The sequence below is a fragment of the Typopeltis vanoorti genome, chromosome 25 (assembly GCF_054136105.1).
Source record: "Typopeltis vanoorti isolate ZY-2024b chromosome 25, IOZ_Tvanoo_1.0, whole genome shotgun sequence".
NCBI classification, from domain to species: Eukaryota; Metazoa; Arthropoda; class Arachnida; order Uropygi; family Thelyphonidae; genus Typopeltis; species Typopeltis vanoorti.
The window spans coordinates 2,973,829-2,996,968 of NC_143573.1; the positions used below are offsets into that span (position 1 = coordinate 2,973,829).

A 23,140-nucleotide genomic window follows, 5' to 3' on the forward strand; every position below is an offset into this window, starting at 1 on the left:
ACCTTGATGGAGACTGTTGAGAAATAAAGGCCATTTTTTCCAAAAAAATATATTTAAATTAATTTTTTACTAAACTTTTCAAACAACCCTCGTAAAAGAGAAGTGTGGTATGTATTGTATAATTCATACTAAGATAGCTGTAGGTATGGAATGAATTAGAAGGTTAGGTATTGATAAGACGAGCAAACTGTTTGAGGAGAATAGAGGAAAATACAGCAGTGTTATCCAATGGGACAATCTATAAGAGAGGAGGAGGAAATTATGAGAGCGATGAAAGTGGTATTAATAAAAAATAAAAAAGGTGCTGTACTGGTAATACAATGCAGTTTTGTCTGAAGAAATAGCAGTACAACTAAGAAAATAAATTAATATATTTCTATCTGAACGATTTTGCATTTTTGGTACACAGGTAAAAGTAAACAGAAGCAATGCTTTTAGAGTAAAGAAATACATTTAGAAAGTAGATAGGGAAAAATGCAGATTGAAAACTTAGAAAAAAAAATGAAATTAAATTTTTTTGGTATACAAAAATTATTAAAAAAATTATATTGATATTAATGATGCCACAATGTTTATTACATAGATATATTACTCCTTTTGTATACTTTCTATGGTTACATCTATATTGTCATTTTTTAAACAATAAGAGTAGCCACTGCCTGTATGCACACATTAACTCGTAATGCTTGACTGAAACTTATTGGCACAAACACATTTTCATCAGACCTTAGTGTTTTTTTTTTTTTTTTTTTTTTTTTTTTTAGGAGAGCATAACTTACAAAGAATCTCTGAAAATAGGACATTGGCAAATTTTATTTTTAAATCAAAACTTTACCATACTAAAAATAGAACAGCATTACATTTTGACATCAACAGCATAAATGAAATAAAAAACTTCACATCAATCATTGTGCTTTTAAAGCTTATTGCAACATAGTTAATTGGAAATGAAAATTAAAAAGGTTACCTTAAAAGTGACAAGTAGGGAGGGAACATTAGCAGGATAGTTGATGCTTTGGATATGAGAAGTAAATGAGCAAGAGATTTAATAGTTGTGGGAACAGATGATTTGGTTGGATATCATGAGATTATTAAGGAGTATGATAGGAAAGTGATCATTGTTGCCAAGGAATGAGACAAGTTGAGGTGGAGGGCAAGAATAATGAATAGTATGTTGGCAGAGCTGCATGAGAGAGAGAAGGATGGATTTGTAGGAAAGTGGCAGGTTGCATTTAATTAGATTTAGTGTTAGTCAACTGGATTTGCTGTTGTTAGAAGGGAGTGTAAGGAGTGATCTGAACAAGAGATCAGAGGAGGAGAGAGAGAGAAGCTTGTGGGACACAGTGATTGTAAATAGTAGTAGTAGTGCAAGATATAGAGAGAGAAATGGTGGGGGGGGGGATTAGAGGAAGAAGATAAGGAGAGTGGATATGTGTGTGTATGAAGATAATCGGCATAGTAAGGGGGTAGTTGAGGCAAAGGAGAGATATATATATATATATATATATAGGGCAAGTGGTGATTAAAGATGATTGGGAATAAACAAGTGTGTGCAAATCATAACCAAGCAGAATGAGTAAGACCTGGTTTTAAACCCCAAAGTGAACTGTTTATTTATAATTGCCAGGAGCATTAGAAATAAGGGAGATGAAACAGGTTTGCTGAGCAAGTTCATTTTCCCAAAATTTCTTGGAATAAGAGAAACATGGTTGGATTAAAATGATATCCTGACAGGAATAGAAATGGAAGGGTATGTTTTTGTGAGGATAGAAAGGACGAGAATGGAGGTGCTGATGATAGCAGTGAAATTGTATGCACAAACTGAAGATACAGTAATGGTTTTGAAGCGGTATGGTATGAGGTGAAGAATGACAGTAAGACATTTTGTTGGATGTTGCTATAAGTCAGCAATTTAGGTGGGTTAGTGAACAAGGGAAGGATGATCATTATAATATAGATTGGAATGAAGAGGGCATCGGTAAATAAGAAATTAGTTCACCGGGGACTCAAAAAAATATCTTAGGCAGTATGGAACAGAGGGCACACCAGGATCAAGTCTTAGATCTAATAATTCATTGGTGGTCTGATGTTCAGTCATCACATTAGACTATGACGATGTTGAGAACCTTGGCATACAGAAATAGAGATTACGATTCCATTATATAAGGCCTTCATCAGACCTTGTATAGATTACTGTGCACAGATTTAGTCACTTGGTTTTCATGGTGATGATATCAGAGAGAGAGAGTCCAGAGAAGATTCATTAAAGTGGTAATTTGCCTTTTGAAGGTGGGATATGTTGGATGAAATACAATTTGCAAGGCCTCATGAATGAAAGGAGGAGAGGGCATATGAGTTGAAACATAAAAGTTGGTCAGGAGTTATCAGGTGAATGTGAAAGAAAATTAATGGGAAGGGGTAAAATAAGAGGTCATTCCTGAAAACTGTGAGAGTGTTAGCAAAGGAGTGAGGAGCAAGTGAATAAATGGAGAGTGATTAGTGAGCCTGAGAAACTGGTAAATGCAAAAACATTGAATAAATTTAAAGTACAGCAGTGGCGGCCGGTGAAACTTTTAAGTGGGGGTGCTGCATATACAAAAAAAAACAAATTTTTTTTTCCTAATCAGTAACCAATTTATTAATAAATAAATTTACAATATTCAAAATATTTCACCCTTGCCACGAACAAACATCAATAATAAAAGTTTCACATCTCACAGAAATAACGTGCGCAAGCATATGATACACTGCTCAACCGAGCAGTGTCGGAATGACTTGCAATGTGCAATCACAAACACAAATGAATATCGGTGAGACTGGCTGCGATTGGTCGAACATGATAATTTCGACACTGTGTTAGATTGCAGTGTATTTGTTTTGTAGTCTAAAGCGCTAATCGAACAATTCCAATTATTAACTATTCAATCACTGTTGAAACATAAGCCGTAACCTTTAACATGTTGTATTGCATTGTTATTATTTATAAACACAAACAAAATTTAAATTTTTCATTTTTTTCCTTGGGGGTGCTGCAGTGTCGCAGTGCTTACGTACGGGCTGCCACTGAAGTACAGTTTAATGAGCTTTGTGTACCTTCTGTAATGAGTCTTTTGACTCTATGGGGGTTTGACATCAATAATATCAGTTTGTCCTTAAAAACAGCTACCATGCACAAAACAAACTAATCGCAATTGAAATACTGGTAGCAAAATATAGAACTAGTTTGCTCCAAAATTAGTAATTTAGTTATACAAGTTATTGAGGTTCAGATAAGTTTAACTTATCACTTTCAAATGTCTGTTCTGCATATAGATTCAACTTATGCCACAAATAGTCTTATGAATGAGAAATAAGCAATATATTTAGCACAATGTATACATTGAAGGGCTAGTATAAATGCAACATACAATGGTTAGTTGTTTAGACTCTACCAAAGTTATCAGAAAAGTGTATACAATTTGCATGTATATAGACCATTTGTAATGGTGGAGGATGGTAATTCTGGGTGGTAAAGTTGTCTTCAGCTGAAAGCCTTTATAAATGTTCTCATATTTCTACTGGAATAAAACTGAGGTTTCTCAACTAAACAGCTTGATTGCTAAGGAATTAAAATGGGTTACAATATTAACAGCAAAGGCGAAAGGATTAAGTTTTATATACCATATCAAGCATTTTACAAGTAATAAACATCCTATAGTCCTTTTTATGCAGCAAGTGAAAATTATCAAAACACATTAGAAAAGTTGACCATTTATATTTCTTTAAGTTAGAACTAGTTCTTTGACAATATCACAAGACTTTCAGATATCTTAAAATAAATTAAACATGGTATGCAGTGTTACATACAGTTAACTCATAACAAACTATTCCTGTGGTCCCTATGAGTTTACTATAGGGGGGTAGTTTGTTATAACAAATTTTTAACAAATTAGTATCAATGGATTTTGGTCAGAATTTTTCAGCATTTGATTATAGTAAGAATTACCTGTAATCATGGATCAATCTTAGTAGGGTGTAGAAATGAGGTGATTTTGTATAATTTTGAAAGACTGGTTGATATTACAAATGAAAAGTGAGAAAACTATGGCTCATTTCAAAAATTTGACATAGTTTCCCTATGTTGCATGATTCATTGCCAGGGTTGGGTAACATGAGGTCAAGTGATAATAATGAATATTTATTATAAATTATATTAAATATCATACTGAAATATGACATTCAACATGTAAAAGCTATTTTCGATATATATATATATATATATATATACACACTGCATTAAATGTTGAAAATTTTTTCACTTAGTTACATTATAAATTACAGATACCAGGAAATCATATTCTTGGTTTCACCTTTATCCAAGTGTAAGCAAACCAAGTTTGCATGTGAAGTCACTTCATGATTGGGTTACTTGTACAGAGGCTAATGACTTCCCATCAATTGCCTTAATATCCCACAATGCAATTATCCCTTACAGACATGTATAATGCTATACATTATGGGAAGGGTCATTACCTAGACTGGTTTCAACCTTTATTGAGATCTCATCAGTGGCAGCCAGATCCAGAAGTGATACCAAGGTTGAAGTAATGCAACAGTCATATTTCCACATACAAATAGTCAAAAGCTGTCAACACCTTATTACTAAAATACTCTGGATTAGAGGAAATATGATTTCTGTATTACTTCTGGGTCTGGCTTCCACTGATGAGACCTCAGTAAAGGTTGTGACCATTTTCCTAATGCATAGCATTATACAATACTAAGGCAATTGGTGTTAAGTCATTAGCCTCTATATACAAGTAGCCCAATTGTAAAATTAGGCAAACAGACTTTGTTTGCTTACACTTGGATAAAACCCAGAATATAATTTCTTGGCATCTTTAATTTATACTACTTCAATAACTAAAATGAAGGTTAGAAAACTGGTTCATTTTAAAGAGTTGGCATGTTCTGTTTTTATTAGCTATATATATCTACATATTTCACTAGTGTAGCATAACTTACTGTAAGCATTATACAACATTAGAATAATAATAACACTGAATATTTAACATAAATAAAACTACATGATGCAAAGCTGGGAAGGATTATTAGTAATAGTGCAGATGCGGCAGCCCTGCAAGAGGATTTAAATAAGTTAGATAGATGGGAAAATGAATGGGGGTATCGGTTTAATGCAGCAAAATGTCGATGGGACACTGCATACTCTATGGGAGGAGTTATACTGGAGGCAGTAGGGAAGACGAGATCTGGGGTTGATTGATAGAAACCTGAAATTTAGGGGACATATTGCAAAGGTGGTGGAGGTAACACAGGGGATTGCTGCAATAATGAGAAGGACGCTGACCTGCAGAGATAAGAGTTATCATTCCATTGTATAAGACCACACTTGGACTATTGTTCTCAGATTTGGTCCCCAGGATTTGAAGGGGATAAAGGCAGATAACAAAGATGGTTTCAGGACCATACAATGATAGTTATGAGGATCGGCTGAGGGGAATGTGGACTGTAGAGTTTGGTGGATAGAAGGAGAGGTGATATGATTGAGACTTTTAAACTGTTGAGAGGTGAGGTGGTTACAGGGTTGACACTGGGGAGTTCTTTCGCTTGGTTGAACAGCAGGAAGGAGTGATGACAAGGGGCCATCCCTGGAAGTTATGAAAGGAAACTGTGAGCAAGAGGGTGAGGAGTGGTTTCTTTGCATGGAGGGTGGTTGAACCATGGAATGCATTGCCTGATGGAGTAGTGAGAGTGAGAACAGTCAATGAGTTTAAGGAGTGGTATGATAGACTTTGCGTTTCTTAGAAAGGATCTCCCACGATGAGTCAAAAAAACTCATCGTGGAGGCCTGAATAATAATAATAATGTTTCTAATTTAAAAATGGCATACCTTAAATAAACTACCACATTCAAAGATTTCATGAATGCAGCAGATGGAGCATTAAGATATCAGTGAGGTACCTATTAGGAGGATTTCCTTATGGCTTTTAATATATATTACAATTTTTTTATAGTGAAATAGTGTTTGAACCTTTAAGTGAATGATACAAATATATCAAAAATATTTTATAATCTTAAGATTTTTTCTTAGATTAAATCTTACAAGAACTATAAACCATATGTACACACACCAGACCAACTTTTCGATAATTTGCTACCTAGGATTTCAAAGCATTTGGTCCCATCAATCTTCTTCCCCTCACCCCCAATTTCAGTGTATATTAAGGCAACTTTAAGTAATATGATGTTTTCTTCATCTCTTTCAAAATTACTTGGTCCTTGAAGACAACTGCAAGTCTGTATATACATATAAAGTATTTCTAAGTAGCTACTAATCATTTAACTGATGTACAAAAACACATGACATATACATATCAAATGAATGATAATCTAAACGGTTCTGAAACAATTACAAAATAATATATTTCTGGCAGTGATAGGAGGCGGCTACAACTACATGTTGCTTCTTGGTAGATGCATAGAAAATTGCTTCAACTATTTAGAGAAATTGTAGATCCAACATCAATAAGTGACTTCATAGATAGCTATGAAAATAAAATAGAAATAACAGCTTTCTATATTAAATATTTTTTAATGTGAGAACATTTTATTTTTGATCAGATAAAATAAGTTCTGTTATACAGCTGTACATAAGTTATAATCTATTAAAATATAAACACTATTTTAAATAAAATCAGTAAAAAAAAAATTCAAAATTTCATTTTTGTTTCAAGTGAGGTTGAAATTTGTAACAATCACTTTTAAAGATATGACACTTGTATTTGTGGAAACTTTTGCCTTATATATATAACGGTTGATTTGCATAACATGTTCTAATACTAATTTTGATATGGCATGTTTGTGTTGGAATTGAAACATATCTAAAAAGATTTGACAAGAATTAAACTTAGATCTTTTCATGATGAGAGGAATATTTTTCAAAAAAGGAGGGCGAGTTAGACAATCTTAATGAGGCAGCAAGGTATCTTCCTCCCTGCATCTTGGAAACTAATTTTTTAGCCAGTAACACCATTAACAAAGATGCACAGTGCTACAGTGGCTAATGTGATATTAGATGGTGAATTGTGTGGTGTAATGGCTGTCTCCTACAATTACTCCTTGGACACCATGACATGAAGGAAGGGGAGACATTCAAAGCCCAACCCTCCTGCAGAATCCACAAAACTTCAGGGGTGAATATAAGCAAAGAGTGCCTTGCATTATCATGGGTGTGATTTCTAAGTAGTGTAAGAATATTGCAACTAAGGAAATAAGAGTAAACATTGGTGCAAGAGTTATGATTTTCAATCACTGGTTATTCCAAAAGTAGTAACTAAAATTCTCCAATGCAATGCAGCCCTTACTATTAACTTTTTTTTTTGTGCATATGGTCTCAAAAGAGGTTAGGAGAAGTAGTGTGCAAAGGACCTCTTTCACTAATCAAATTCCTGAGATAATAATAATGGTTCAGATGATTGGAAACAATTCAATGGAGATGTATCATGGAAACATGCTACTGTATCCATAAAGGAGCACACTCCAAAAATATTAAGCCATGCTTCCATATAGAGATAACTGGCAAGAATTTTTGGTCTGATTAATTGGTCCTAATAAGTCAACATCACATTTACCAGAAACTGGCACTGTTAATTTGTTCTGCTGCCAGAGATTTTCAAGAGCTTGTGAACATAGATGCTCATTAGGAATAGCACACATTGCATCCTGAGTAAATGTAGCTTATTTAGTGAATAAAGTATACCAGTATACATCAAAGATAGAAGTTGATGCAGCATCTCATCTACCTTTTCAAGATATTGGTGTCTTGCAAATGGATATAAGCTTGCCAAATTATACTGTGCAACAAACAGACATTTGATTCGAGATCGCATTTGCTCTACCACGGTGTATGAAGACAGAATTTTGGTTATAAAACATAATTGACACACCATGGCAGTTCAGCTCCAAGCACAGGTCAGCTAATATCTTGAAAAACTGTGGAAAGAAGGCCTGTAGTCTGGTTCCCTTTATCCACAGTTCATCATAGAGCACTTTTTCAGTAGTTGTATCCATAAAAATTCAGGGGTGAATTTTTATGGATACAATCATTGGCATAATGTATTCTTTATAGATGAGTCATTTTAGTCTTTCCTTCAATTGCAGACAAAACTTGATCTAGTGCAAAAGTGGTACTGCTTACCATCATGAGGATGTTCTTGAAAGGGATAGACACAGTGGTGGTGTATTGCCTTTTCCCTATTGCATTCTAAACATATTCTAAACATAGAATATGTTTAGAATGCAATAGGGAAAAGGCTTGAAATTCCCCTCCAGAAAACAAGGCTTTAGCCAGTTTGCCTCAAGAATTCTGCAATCATTTGGTGCTAAGCATGGTATGATCGTGAGAGCTGCATTGCATTCAGGGTGGACATATTCCATACTGAAATGTCTCTCTATATAGCTTTCTGTAAGCACTGTACATTAATTCCTTAACTATGTCCTTAAGAAAGTTAACTTTTGCCAAAAATGTATTGCAATTTAATTTGTACAAAATTTACAACACAATTTTTGTGTAATATAATTTATTAGTATGCTGGCAATAAATTTATGTCCACATTTGGCTGTAGTCATGAAAATTTTTTTTTCATATACATACAGGTAAAAATGTAGTTCATCCTTAGCTTCTGGACACTCATGTATAAGAATTATTGCTGAGGTTGTAGTCATTGTCCAGGACTTTTAAAAGAAGTAGTCATCATTGAAGTGCTTCTTAGTGCATACTACAGGAAAACTGTAGTCTGCACCAAAATCCTTAGCTTTTGGAGACCAGTGTATAAATATGAATATTGATGCAAAAATGTAAAGTTAATATAAATGTTAATTGGTTATTAGGAAGCTACATGTGATATATACATTATATCCGATAGAGCATGTACAAAATATAAACTTTTTTTGTTGGTGGTATTAATTCATAGAAGCCAAATTATATTAAAAAACATTAAGTGACAAATATCTGGTTAACTCAATCTTCAGTTGAAGATTATCTTAGTGTGAGAAGAGAAAGGATTAAACAGTGAATAACAGAATCGTCATATGTCGACAAAAACAAATTGAAGTATATGAAAGAGTAATATTAGATTTTTTAAAAAAAATGAATGTTGGAAAAATATTAAGACATAATAAGATGAAATTAAGAATTAATGAAGGAATGATTGGATAGTACTATAAAAGTAATCAAAGGAAGGCTAAGTAAAAATAGACAGGACACATGCAAAGTTAATGTAATGGAAAGAAGACTGCTACAAAATTTTTCTCCATTAATCGTGACTTATTTTTTAACATCAAATGAACTATTTTATAAAAAGATATTTTATTAAGTTGCTTATATTTTGCTGAATTTCAAATCGGCATCAGAGCACAACATAGTATGTATACATGACAGTAAGTGAAACAATGCAACTGTAATGGGCAAAAGATCTAAAGTCCTATTTTGGTGCCCTCTAATGTCGTAAAAAAAAAAAAATACACTTATGTGGGAGTTGCTCTTAAGATAAGTCTCCTAAATTTTTGGCAAATTAATGTAACCATATTTGTTCAGGTTAGAATTCTTCATAACCATGGCTGACTCAAAAATTAATCTTTCAGCTCTGTAACAACTTCTAAATAACACATTAGTTTTCTTCCATCTAATCCTGTGTAAAGGGGTGTCTAAAACATGGCCTGCCAGTCCTAACTTGCCATAATAATGGTAGCAAATGGTTTTTTTATGTTCTTCCAAGCAGATGATGTTAACAGATCTTCCTGTCTGCACATAATAGGCCAAGTCATAGAGAACTTCATACACTCCAGGGTGTGCTAGAGAGTGAAGTTTATTCTTAGGCGGGCAGATCAGAGTTGCTAATTTAACATGAGGTTTGAATGTAGCATGAAGGCCATGATTCTTAGTACTTTAGCTATCTTTTCTGATGTACCTCTGACATAGGAACACAACATTACCATTTCTATTCCCTGTGTATTAGAAGAGGAAAAAGTAATGGGGCTACGTAGTATTTTGTGTTGTTAATAGGAATTGGAGCTGTTAGCCAAGCAAGTATGGCGGAGATAGTTGAATTCTGTAGACAGAGTTGTATCCTTAGCACAAATGACTCTGTGATATTTTTAAAATGCCATACTGTTGGACTGAATGATGTGATTGTTTATGTAGATATCTTCCTGTGTGTGTTGGCTTAGTAAAATAGTTTGTGTTGTTAAAAATAAGTCATGTATAACCATCAACACCTAAGCTTATCTGTTAGATTTTCTCCATTAAATAATACAGGAGGAAGAATGAAGAGAAATATCTTCATTCTTCTTCCTATCTATTATGAAATTTATTGTATTTAATTTGCTAATCAATTTTTTCAAATATTACAACCTTATTTCTTTATTTTAATTGTATAAAGAAACAATTCACATATCCAATTAAAAAAAACCATACCTTCAGATTCAGTTTCTGAGTAGATATCATCACTAAAAATGAAAATACATATAATTACATGACATTCCTTTCAAAAATGTCTAAGGATAATAACTGTAACTGAAATAAATACAAAACAGAAAATAAAGTACAACATTGAATAATTTCCCTTTACTTATAAATGTTTAGTATTAGAAATTTTTAAGTTGAGTAACTTGTTGGACCCTTAGCAATGCATATCAAAAGTATATTACTACATTTCATAAATGCATATCTTAAAAGTTTAAAATTATATATTATTTAATTGGATAGAAAATTTGATTAGATAATTTTTTCCCCTTGTATTTCACAAACCTAAATATATTGCTATAATTTTTGGTGCCTGTGGCTCTTTGATGGAGCCATCTAACTTTGTCATATGTTATATAAACTAAAACAAAGAGAATAGTGTCTATCCTCTTTGCCTACGTACATATCCTTTTTTTATCCAGCATAACATTGCCATCAGGGAGACAGACAGGTAACTGTATTCAAAAGTTCAATGAAATGATTAATTGACAAATACATGCAAATTCTCTTTTCTAATGATCTCACAAGTTGAAACTGGTATATACTATTATATACAGAAAGATGTGTAAAAATGCATTGCTCAGTGCACATATTACATGGTCAAGCAAATATGATACTTATCTGTATTAGTTATGATTAGTATTGTCTTCCTGTGATGGTTTTTTTTAGACCTCATGGAAGTTTTTAATAATAGTCCCTCTCTCTTTAGCCTGGAAATCATTATCCCATTTTCTGTCTAAAAAAATAGACCTTATATATTATTTGTCCCAGATAAAACTGAAGCCTAGATATTTCCAACTAAAGGGAAATCTTCCATAACTCGGTCAACAATGACACCCTTTAGTTAGGAAGATGTTAATTCCATCTACATTATGAAGAACCTTTCTAAGATTTTTTTCGATTTAAGGTGAGTTAGCCACTCATCACACAAAAGTGACAGGAATTTTCTATCAGATACTTGAGTTTGTTCATCCTTCCTAAACAACCAGCAAACTAGCCAAAGAATGTACACAACTGACAGAACAGTGCACATTATACAGATAGAATTAACTGTCCCTTCAGAACATTAAGGTTCTATGAAGCCAAGTTACTTAGCTGTGAGAGGCAACTGAGCTTAACAAGTTTGGAGAAATGCAGATAATTGTATCTGAAAGAATATTTGTTGCTTGATTTTTTGTAACATTTTCATGTACAACATGAATAATAATATAATGATAGTTGTTTCCCTCTCTTTTTATTATTTAAATTATTTCTATTTGAATCCCATTGTAGGTATATTTTTGAATTTTTTTTTAAGGTAAACTAATTTTATATGCCTGGTGTGAGACCACTACCTTGCTTAGAGGCCTGAAAATATTCTGTGTTTGGTATGTAGAACAGAATGCTTATCTAATCCATAGTCCACTGTAAATTTAAAATGTATTAGATATTTATAGCCTTCTGTAGTTGGAGTAATGCAATGAGGCATATAAACACCATAACTCAAAAACATTATTACATAACACAAAGAAATCACAAAAAAAGTTTTCACAACTACTGCTAACAATGATCAACCATCAGGGCAAGGAAACAGGAAATCCAAATGCAATAAAGGCAATATGGATGGAACACTACCAAGAAACCTTTAAGAATAAAAACAACTACCTAATAACAAAGCCCCCACACTCACTCAAGACATGACACCTTAATGATCCTTCCATCGGAAGTGGAAAATGCTCAAAAGCAAATGAAATCTGAAAAAGTACCAGGGATAGACCAAATTCCATCAGAACTCTGGAAAGCAAAGAACTTTAAAATTCCTTACCACACTTTTCAACAAAATTATTAAATCAGGAGAACTACCAGAAGATTGGAGAACAGGAATTATCATACCAATTTACAAGAAAGGTGATGAACAGAATAAAGAACACATGAGATCATTCTTAGTGAAGAACAGGCAGGCTTCAGAAAGAATCGCTCCACATTGGATCAGATCTTCATAATATAAAGACTAGCAGAATTATATTTGGAACATAACAAAAATATCTATTACTGTTTTATAGATTTTAAACAGGCATTCGACTCGATAAACAGAGTAACCTTATTAACACGTTCATTGCCAAGCTGAAAATTGGAATTTCGTGTGGTGGCCAAATTTTTTTTATTTTATTTAGTTTTTATTGTGCTCAAAAGAAGTTAATATATTATTTATATGCTTTTATTATTATGTACTCTAAATATCTATTATGTGATATGTAATTTGGTCAAATAAGTTATATATATATTTTACAAATAAAAAACATTTAAATATAATAATTATAACTTTAATTATCAGTCTTTTATAATCACATAGAATTTTTAAAAATAACGTACAAATAGAAAAAAAAATTATCAAAAATCAACGTTTATAGGGAACTTACTAAAAAAAAAAAAACAATACTCAAAATAAATAAAACCAAACTTCAAGCACGTTAAATCAACAAATAACTAAACAAAATCGTCGCGTCATCGCCTTGTCCGAACTCTGCCACTGTGCGCACTGGCTAACATAGACAATGGCTGGCAGCCATCCCCACTCCACAAAAGTCGACCCCTTCCCTAGTGGCCAATATAAATATTACGCGCCATTTCGCTGTGGCCGCTATAATATTCCGCCTAGAAACTTGATAGCGACGTCCACGCGATAACGCGTGATCGGCCGTTTGGTGAGAACTCGCATCACGCGATTGGCAATGAACGTGTTAAGAATATTAAACAAACAAATCTATGAAGATACCCTAAACTTCTTAGAAAAATATTATAGTCTCACAGAAGCAATAATTAAATTCAATAGTATAACAACAGATAAAATAAACTTCAATAAAGGAGTAGCCCAAAGATGTCCCATCTCCCCATACCTTTTTAACATCTACTGGAGGCTTTCGAGATGAAATGTCTCAGAAAAATAAAACAAAATGGACAGAAAAGAAAACAAATGAAACTGTAAGACAAGACCTAAAATATACAGACTCATTAATCGAAAAGATCAAAAGAAGACAACTTCAGTGGTATGGACATGTCAAGAGAATGCCATTAAAAGACTACCCAGCCTTGCTCTGTATGCAAGAAAAAAAAGGAAGACCAAGAACTAAATGGATAACAACAATAAAGATAAACTCTGGATTACAAACATATAGACAGCTCGCCAGCCATGTAAGAAACCGAGACTTCTGGAGGTTGTTGTGGAAACATGGAAGACTCAACCCATCCCCGACGGAAGAGGACAGTAAGTAGTTGGAGTTCAACATAAAACAAAAAATAAAATAAATTTTTGTTTATATGGTTATTAATGCCAAAGGAACCTATAATAAGGAATAAACTAATACTGTTAATCTATTGACACTATCAGTTTTATCCTATCAAAGGACTTCATTAGGTTGGGTACAAATATGCAGTTAGCCTCCGTAGCTCAGTTGTTATAGATTTGGTCACCCTTTGGTCAGAAAGACCTGGGTGCAATTCCTGTCAGTGACATGAGGAACCTTTACCTTGTCTCTTTTGACTAAAGGTAAGTTAGCCGGTCTCATACAGAGGTGGGATTTTTTTTCACCTGGAAACTCTGGTTTTTCGTCTCCCAGAACAGGCCCCATGAACACATGCATCTACAGACATAGGACACAGACACACCAGGAGGCATAGAGCCAACCACCTTATCCTCGAGTTGTGGTTACAAGAATAGAAAAACTCGACACCATAAAGGTAGAAGAGGAAGGATTAAGAAAAAGAAGACAAATATACAGAGAAGAAAGTCATAAAAACAGAAAATATATTATTATTCCCGATACCTCCAAGGAGTCCGAAGACTCATCGTGGGAGGACATCTACAACTGTCTCTGCACCTAACCTCTACTACGAATCAATGCCATCTGCCGCCCACCTCCAACACCACCACAACTAGTAATTTTTGTCTGTAAATTGCATGTGTTCTGAAGGGCTGATTTGTATGTATGCGGGATGAAAAACCCGAGTTTCTGGGAGAAAAACCCTGCTACCTCCGTATGAGATCGGCTAACTCACCTTCGATTGAAATCGACCAGATAAAGATTCCTCCTGTCGCGACGAGAATCGAACTTAGGCCTATTCCAATCGAAGGGCGCAATGTACCGTCGTTATTTATTTTAAATATACATTTAAAATAACCATCATTATTCTAAAACATGGCTGAATGCTATTCTGGTGGCTTGTGTTATTGGACTTATGCATTATCTGAATCCTAGTTCAGTAGACAGCTGATAGATTGCAGTTTATATTCAGATAGCTAGTGTTTGAGCAGAATTTCTGTGGATTCCACTGTCTTTCTTGGTCATGTGTTTCAATGTAAGATCTTTGTCTTACAGACTGATACTTTGGATATTGCAGGAGTCAGTAAATGTTTGGACAGAGCTGAAGCACTGACCTTCGGTATGTTTCTAATATATTCTTCTATAACGTTCTAAGGAGTTTTCTGCTTGTTCATAATATGAGTCATACCAAAGGTACTTCAAGGCACTGTATGGCTAAGCTCACACAGAGGTAGAAAGGTTTTCCCCCCCACAGGAAACTCTGCCTGCACATACCTGACAGTTTGATGGTTCCTTTAAATTTAGTGAAGTAAGGAATTATCTTTGAGTCATTGCATTATTTTAAAAAAAGGAAATCCTTGCTCATAGCTTACCTTGAACAGAAAGTAAGTTTGCTGAAAGACATTGACAAGTAGAGATAAAGTTATGATTGTACCATATTTGTGCACAGATTTGGTTGCCTGGGTTTCTTAGGGATGTGAAATTCAGACGTTCAAGGTTAAGTGACCAAGATGAATAACCAGATACACATAAACTAAAGAATGTTTAATAAAAAAAAATATCCTGAAAATTAAGAACACGAAACAATGGATTTCACTTCATGACAGATGACTAGCTAGAGACTGTATCTGAATACATTAAGACATAACTAATGATGTAAAAAAAATATCGTTATTTACATTTACTGAGAGTAAGAATCTCCTAAACTTTTGGTAATGACAATTGCTTCAATATTCAGTTAATACAATAAGGCCTCAGAATAAAAATTAAAGCGACTTCCATCAATTATAGCAATGGATACATTCGTGTTCTGGAAGTCTCAATGGAACAGCTGGGGTGTCCAATATGAGAAATATCCACAATGGTGACATGTCTTTGAATGCTCCCTATCAAGGATAGACAAATTATGAAGTGATGGTATGCAGAAAAGAGGAGATATGATAGAAACATAAGTCAATAAAAGGGTTTTGTAGAGTAAATGCAGAAGCAAATTTTTCAGTATATCATTAACTTCTGATCAATTTTTCTCCAAATTAATCCATTATTTGTCAAGACTTCAACATTACCAGCACTTATATTTCTGTTTTTTAAGACACTTTTTACTGTATGAATCCATCTACATCTTGGTCTTTTTACTGTCAAACTTGCAAAGAACACTTATTTTACTAATCTTTCCTCTCCCATTCCATTTAAGTGACCATATCGCCTGAGATTAACTCTATTAACACTCTTGAATGTTAACAATAGCAAGTTCTTTCCTAATATCTTTATTTTTAATGTGACATTGCTATTGATACCACCTGTTAACTACACTAATCTTTCTCAGAACTCTCATATCGCAGGTCTCCAGTCTTAGATCAAGTGTTTTAATTCTAACCCAGCTCTAAGATTGATAAGTTAAAACTGATTTGAACACTATGTTGTGTACAGTTAATTTAGTGTTTTGACTGATTTCTTTTTTATTCCATATAAATTTATTCAGCTGACCTCCTACCATACAAGCTTTACTAATTCTGTTGTCTAATATTTAATTTGCCATCTTCACTAAAAATTGTGCCTAAATAGCTGAAATGTTTTACTTGTTCTATAGGTTCACCATTCAGAATACAGTTGAGATTTTCAATGTTAGAAGAAGCTATCCAAATAGCACAGGAAAGAAGAAAATTAAACATCAGAGAAACAAAGAAAGGGTTAGATATCTGAGTGCAGATTTCCAAAGACAGGCTAGGAAAGATAAGGAAAAACATCTAAACAAAAGATGCAAGGAAACTGAAGAAGGTAATATTATGAGTAGAACAAGAGATCTGTTTAGAAAAATAAATGATGTTGCAGGGAAGTTTAGCCCTAGATTAGGAGTTGTAAAAAAAGATGGAAAGAGTATGTAGAGGATTTGTATAAGAAAGTTAATAATATTGAAGGAGAATTTGAAAGGAGAGAATTTGTTCAAGAACCCATCGTAATGAAAAATGAAGTGATATCAGCAATGGAACAGCTGCCAAAGGAAAAGCTCCTGGAGCTGATGGTGTGTCAGTGGAATTATTGAGAGCAGCTGGGGATGAAGTAGTGAATATATTGACTGAAATTTGTCAACAGGTTTGGAAGAAAATATCCTGGCCTAGAGATTGGAAAACATCAATCCCTAAAATTGTGAGAATTATAGAACCATAGCTTTAATTTCACATGAAGTAAAGTTACAGTGAAAGTGATCCAACAAAGGTTGGAGCTATATGTGAATAGAGAAATAGCAAGAACAGGCAGGCTTTAGGAGAAGTAGAGGAACTAGAGATCAAATAGTAAACATGAGATGGATTATGGAAAGAAAGAACAGAAAAATTTCAGAAGGAAGTATTCATCTGTTTTATTGGTTATATAAGAAAACTTCTGGTTGTGTGGATCACAACAAACCGTGAACTGTAATGAAATCAATGGGAATATCTGAACATTAATTCTCTTGATATGAGAGCTGTGTGACAACCAAGCAGCTTCAGTAAAAACAGTCTTTGGAGAAAGAGACAATGTTCGAGTGGAAAAAGGGGTGCAGCAGGGTTGTATACTGTTGCCCTACCTTTTTAATATTTTTAGTGAATAGATTATGAGAATGGTTGATTTAGACAAAGATCCAGCTGGAATTAAGACTGGTGACAGAAAAATAAATAATTTATGACATTAGATGATACAATCCTCATAGCAGAAACTAAGGAGGATCTAAAGCAGTTAATTCTATTGGTTAAGAAGGAAAGTAACAAAGCCGGGTTTAATTTAAACATCAACAAAACAAAAGTGATGCATTCTGGCAATTTTATTATTATTATTCAGGTCTCCAAGGAGTCAAAAGACTCATCATGGGAGGTCCTTCCTAGGAAACACAAGTCCATCAAGACTCATCATGGGAGGTCCCTCCTAGGAAACACAAAGTCTATCATACCACTCCTTAAACTCATTGACCATTCTCGCTCTCACCACTATCAGGCAATGCATTCCACGGTTCAACCACCCTCCATGCAAAGAAACCACTCCTTACCCTCTTGCTCACAGTTTCCTTTCATAACTTCCAGGGATGGCCCCTTATCATCACTCCTTCCCGCTGTTCAACCAAGCAAAAGAACTCCCCAGTGTCAACCCTGTAACCACCTCTCAACAGTTTAAGTCTCAATCATATCACCTCGCCTTCTATCCACCAAACTCTGCAGTCCACATTCCCTCAACCGATTCTCATAACTATCATTGTACAGTCCTGAAACCATCTTTGTTATCTGCCTTTGTACCCTTTCCACAGTTAATTTATCCCCTTGAAATCCTGGAGACCAAATCTGAGAACAATAGTCCAAGTGTGGTCTGATCAGGGTCTTATACAACGGAATGATAACTGTTGGATAGAGTTGGATAATTTAAATAAATTTTTAATAGAGGGAGATAAAAGAGAAATTGTTGAAAGTTATGATTTACTGGGGCTCCAGAATCAGAAATGATGATAAATGTGAAGATGAAATTAAAAGGATAGTCATGGGGAAAAAAGTAATGTTAAACCTGACAAAAATTATGAAAGATAGAGATGTGAGTAAGGCCACGAAAGTGGCCTTACTCACATCTTTATCTTATCACATCTCACATCTCTATCACAAGACATATTATGCCAATTTGATGCATCATTGAAAAGGCAGTAATGTTGGGGAAGATTGAGGGAATGAGAAGAAGAGGAAGACCACAAAAGAGTTGGATGAACAACATAAAAGAACTTACCAACTTGAACTTACAATTACTGAAAGAAAGGACAAGAGGTCGAGTGGGATGGATAGTCTTTGTTCACGGGATCAACAAGAGTCAAAAATGACTGAATGGCATATAAGTTCCTCCTGGCTAAAGGTTATTGGCATTAATGAGACATGGATGACAGAAAATGATGATATAGTTAGTGGAATAGAATGTGTGAAGAGTATAGTGTTTTCAAGGAGGACAGAGAGAAAAGAATGGGAGAATGTTACTGATGACAGCTGATGAACTGCAACCAGAGAGAGTAGAAGTTAAGATACAGGCCAGTGAAAATAGCACATTTGGGCTATCTAGTGTGAGATAGAGGCCTGGAGAACAAAATATACAGCTAGATGCTTCTATAGACCAGGGGATGGAAAGGATGATGAGGATAGCATGCATCAGCAAATCTCAATGAGTGGAGGGAAAGTAATTATTATGGGGGGATTGCAACTATGGGAACATAGATTGGAAAGAGAAAAGGACACACGAGTGGAAGAAGATGGAATTTATGTAGTTACTAAAGAATAATTAACTGAGGCAGCATGTGATGGGGTATACTATGAGTTTAAGAATGCTTGATCTAGTAATTGCACCAGAGAATTTTTGTCTATAACCAATATGACCAGGTTGCCACCAATTGGTGAGGGCAATCGTATGATCTTGATGTGGGAGGTGGCTAAATGTGTGAAATTTTCAGTTAAGATGGGGTATATGTGGAATTACAGGACTGGTAAGTATTGACAAGCTTAAGAGATTACTTGGATCAGTGCCAGGCATGTGAAACTGCAAGGGCTAGATGTTGATGGGAAGTGGTAAAGGAGTGTTTGGAGGAAGTAATGGCAGACTGCATACCCAGAGTCAGGAAAGTAAATCAAGTGGGGGTTAAATGGACGAATGTCATCATTAAGCTACAGCTACAAAAAAAAAAAATTGTAGAGGGAATTCAAGGAGAAAGGTGACCAGCAGTACAAAGCACTAGTGTGGTAAGAAAGGCAAAAGCAGAGTATGAAAGAAAATTAGCAGTCCAGAAAATTGAGAAGATAGGGAGTTAAAGTTTAGAGGGCACGCAGCAAAAGTGGCAAAAGCAGCTCATCAGAAGATTACTTGGTTACTGAAGAATATTTTGACAAGCAGGTTATTATTCCTCTTCATTAAGCCTTGATAAGACCACGTCTTGACTACTGCATGCAGATCTGGCTTTCTTGGCAATGAGGAAGAGTTTGAGAGGATTCAGAGGCGAGTGACCAAGATGATAACAGGTCTATGGAATGAACCTTATGAGAACAGGCAGAAGATTTGTGGGTTACACAAATTGGTTGACAGGTGGGAAAGGGGTGATATGATTGAGACATACAAATTACTAAAGGGTTTTTACAAGATTAATACAGAGGAAATTTTTCAGAACAGGTCTGGTGGTGAGAGAACTAGGGGCCATCCTTGGAAACTGAGCAACAGTGTAGTTAGCAATGGTGTTAGAACTATATTTTTTTGCTTGGAGAGTGGTAAATGAGTAGAATGAGTTGTCAGAGTCTGTTGTGGGTACCATGACTGTGAATGAGTTTAAAGCAAAGTATGATAAATACTTGCAAATGTTAGATAGTGCTTGACATGATGTTTAGGGACTCCATGGAGTAGCCTGTAATAATAATAATATAGGGATTCACACGTCTCAAGGAAAATATTAATCAAATTACAATCGACTGTTGTGCAACATCTTTGTCTCATGCCAATGAGCTATGTCATGGGGAAAATATTATCAAATTACAATCGACTGTAATGCCAATGAGCTATGTCTATATCCTTGGAGGCAATGTTCACTAAACAGAAGTTGATGTAGTCTGGACATATTATGCCAATTTGATGACATGAGAAGGATGTCTTAAACACCCTCTGATTCTAGAACTCATATGTAATTATGGCGTTCTTGGATAAACTTTCTGGAAGTAATTTTGCATGTCTAGTATGTTTCTTATTTGCTGTTTAGAGCTCTAAAAGGAATAAGGCTTTTTTTGTGTGTGTGTGTGTGTGTGTGTTAATGGGAGATGCACTCTAATGACTCAAAACAACTTCCCTACTCCTTTCTTAATAGAATCCTCTGTGGGATCATAGGTGAATTTTTCATTTTGAAATTTGTCCACATCACTCTACTTTAAATGCCTCGTTCTTGTTCATTTGGTCAGTATCCAAATTGATAGCTAATTGGGTCAAATCTCTGCATTTCTTGAGTGTTGAGATCCAGTCTCCATCCAGTTATCGAGCTATGATCATTAAGAAACCCTGTTCCATTACGCACACACTTTTTTTTTTTTTGCAACTTCTGTTCATTTGTATATAGGGAGAGAGTGATTGTGTTAAATATATGTAAAGTTGGATGATTTATTTTTCTCGATTAAAAACTAGAATCCAAAGCTCCTCTTTTTTTTTTTTTTAATCTTATTTAGTTGAGTGTTCATATTTATATTTGGGGGGGGGCGTCCTTTTTAGTACACTGATATTGAAGAGTTAAAGAAATAAAAATGAAGTAAGAGAACATATAAAATTAAAGTTTGGTATGGATATTTAAGTAAGTCTAGGTGACAGATGATTTTACACATTCAGTACAACATTTTCATTTATGGTGGCAGAAGTGTCATGAACAAATTTCGTGTTTGGTTTTTAACCCTTATTGTAGTCATAATCTTTCACAGGTAGGACCAACATAAAACATATGAACTTACTAGAATGAACGGTGAACATATAATAAAAATATTTAATCATTTAGGTAAAATTTTATTTATTGCAAAATTTTCATCTTAGTATAAAGGTTCATCTTTCTCAGTATCCGTAACACTCAATAACACATTTCTTACATGTTCTTTCCATGAGAATTTATGGAAAGAACATGCATCTGTTTATTATTTCAAATATAATAATCAAATACAATTCATATATTACAGATAGCAATTCAAATCTGACATGCTGATAGATTTCAATAGGTATTAAACTTATAATTAAATATAAAATTACAAGTGATATCCCCGATATCTGCATTATATTACATAAAAAGCTTTGCAAGATTAAACTGGTAGCCATACTGATTTGCCTATGACAGTATTTAAGTGCACTTTGAGAACCATGAACTTCAGCTTTCATGAAGTTTGCATAATTGCACACAACTGCATATTCCTATTTACTAAGAGGAAAAGAATGGCATCAAGAATAATTCACAGCAGAACAGCTACATATAAGTACATGAAAATTAGTTTAATAACTAAATTATGTTAATATATATACAAATATTCATCATCCTTTCATATAGCAGCTATAGTAAAGGAATGAGAAAGTAAACATTAGCAAAAATAACCACATAAAAATGTGTTAAAAAAAAAAGCTATTGACCTTTTGAGTTGAAGGTCAAATCAAAAAGATGTGGTGTAATGTATGCAAAGAAACAAAACAATACACTGTTAGGAAACACAATATAATACAGAGGTGTAGTTGTAAAATATGACAATATACAGATTAAGTGTATCTAACAACACTTATCAATTATTTCTCACAATTTAGTACAATATACTAAATTGTGAGAAATACCAGATTTCCGATTTAAAATAGTTCTGTTATGACTGACTTTTAAATGTTATAAAACTTCTGAATGTTCATTAATAAGAATTCATTTTGTATGAACTGTGAAAGAATTTATTTGACTAAAGGATCCTAGATTAGTGTCCACTCCATGTTCCATGATCATATTTAGATTTATGCAGTTCAACAAATCTTTATGTTCTGTATCCTCTGTTAAGTCAAATGACCAGTCTGTCCAAAGTGGGATGAATATCATGGACAGGGAGTCCAATATACTCCACTTAGAGAAAGTGGTAAAAAGTGACCAAAGGTAATAGCTTACCTTTGATTGAGAGAAGATATTAGCTGGCTGCTTTTATTAATAGGTACAAACATGCATTAAACTGAATCATTTTAGAATACATTCAGAAACCTTTGACAAATCAAATTTGAACTCTTCATATGATACGGTTAAACTTCAGTTGGGTTGTGTTATCCTGTGCCTTGTTTATTTTTTGATACCTGGGCAGAAATTTTATGCAAATAAAACTTCTAATGTAAGTGTTCTGTTGTATTAATTTTTCTTACCATATTCCTATTCACTCATTACTAAATTCTGGTCTTAACTAACTTTTCCAATACCTCAATCTACTCCTGAAATACTAAGCGGTTTAAAATTTACAACCTCTGTCCTTATGCATCTATATCCAATTCCATGGCTGTTAACCAAATCACACTAAGGTTTTGTAGCATCTTAACCTTTATTCTCAATTTGGTCTCTGTCATATAAGTCACTGCATCATCTTCACCTAGCTAATACACTCTTGTTGAGTGACTACTCAGTAATTTGTCTATTTCTACAGGGCATCGCCTCCCTACCATCAGCATTCATTCAAGTTATCCTTCCATAATCATTTTTACTTTTGTCATACAGCAAAAGCACTCTTCTGGGTTTCCTTTCTTGACTAATTTCCCCTCAATCTGATTTGCCTTTGTTACTATGCTGAACACAATTCTTGCCTGT

At 34.1% G+C, this 23,140-nt stretch overlaps 1 protein-coding gene across 4 annotated transcripts in view; it reads right to left on the reverse strand.

Annotated features, from left to right (window-relative positions):
• Positions 1-789: 789 nt before the first annotated feature.
• The window catches only part of LOC150092484 (uncharacterized), a 356,538-nt gene continuing 334,187 nt past the window's right edge, over positions 790-23,140 (reverse strand). For 2 of the 4 annotated variants that reach the window (XM_090414744.1, XM_090414743.1), the window contains exons 11-12: positions 10,475-10,506; positions 790-6,545 (exon numbers count right to left, since the gene is read on the reverse strand). In XM_090414744.1, coding sequence (XP_090270870.1) covers positions 6,523-6,545; positions 10,475-10,506 — 55 coding nt within the window. In that variant the 3' untranslated portion in view covers positions 790-6,522. Of the gene's footprint in view, positions 6,546-10,474; positions 10,507-21,433; positions 21,746-23,140 lie in introns of those variants that run through there. The other 2 variants (XM_090414746.1, XM_090414745.1) reach the window with 1 other exon arrangement.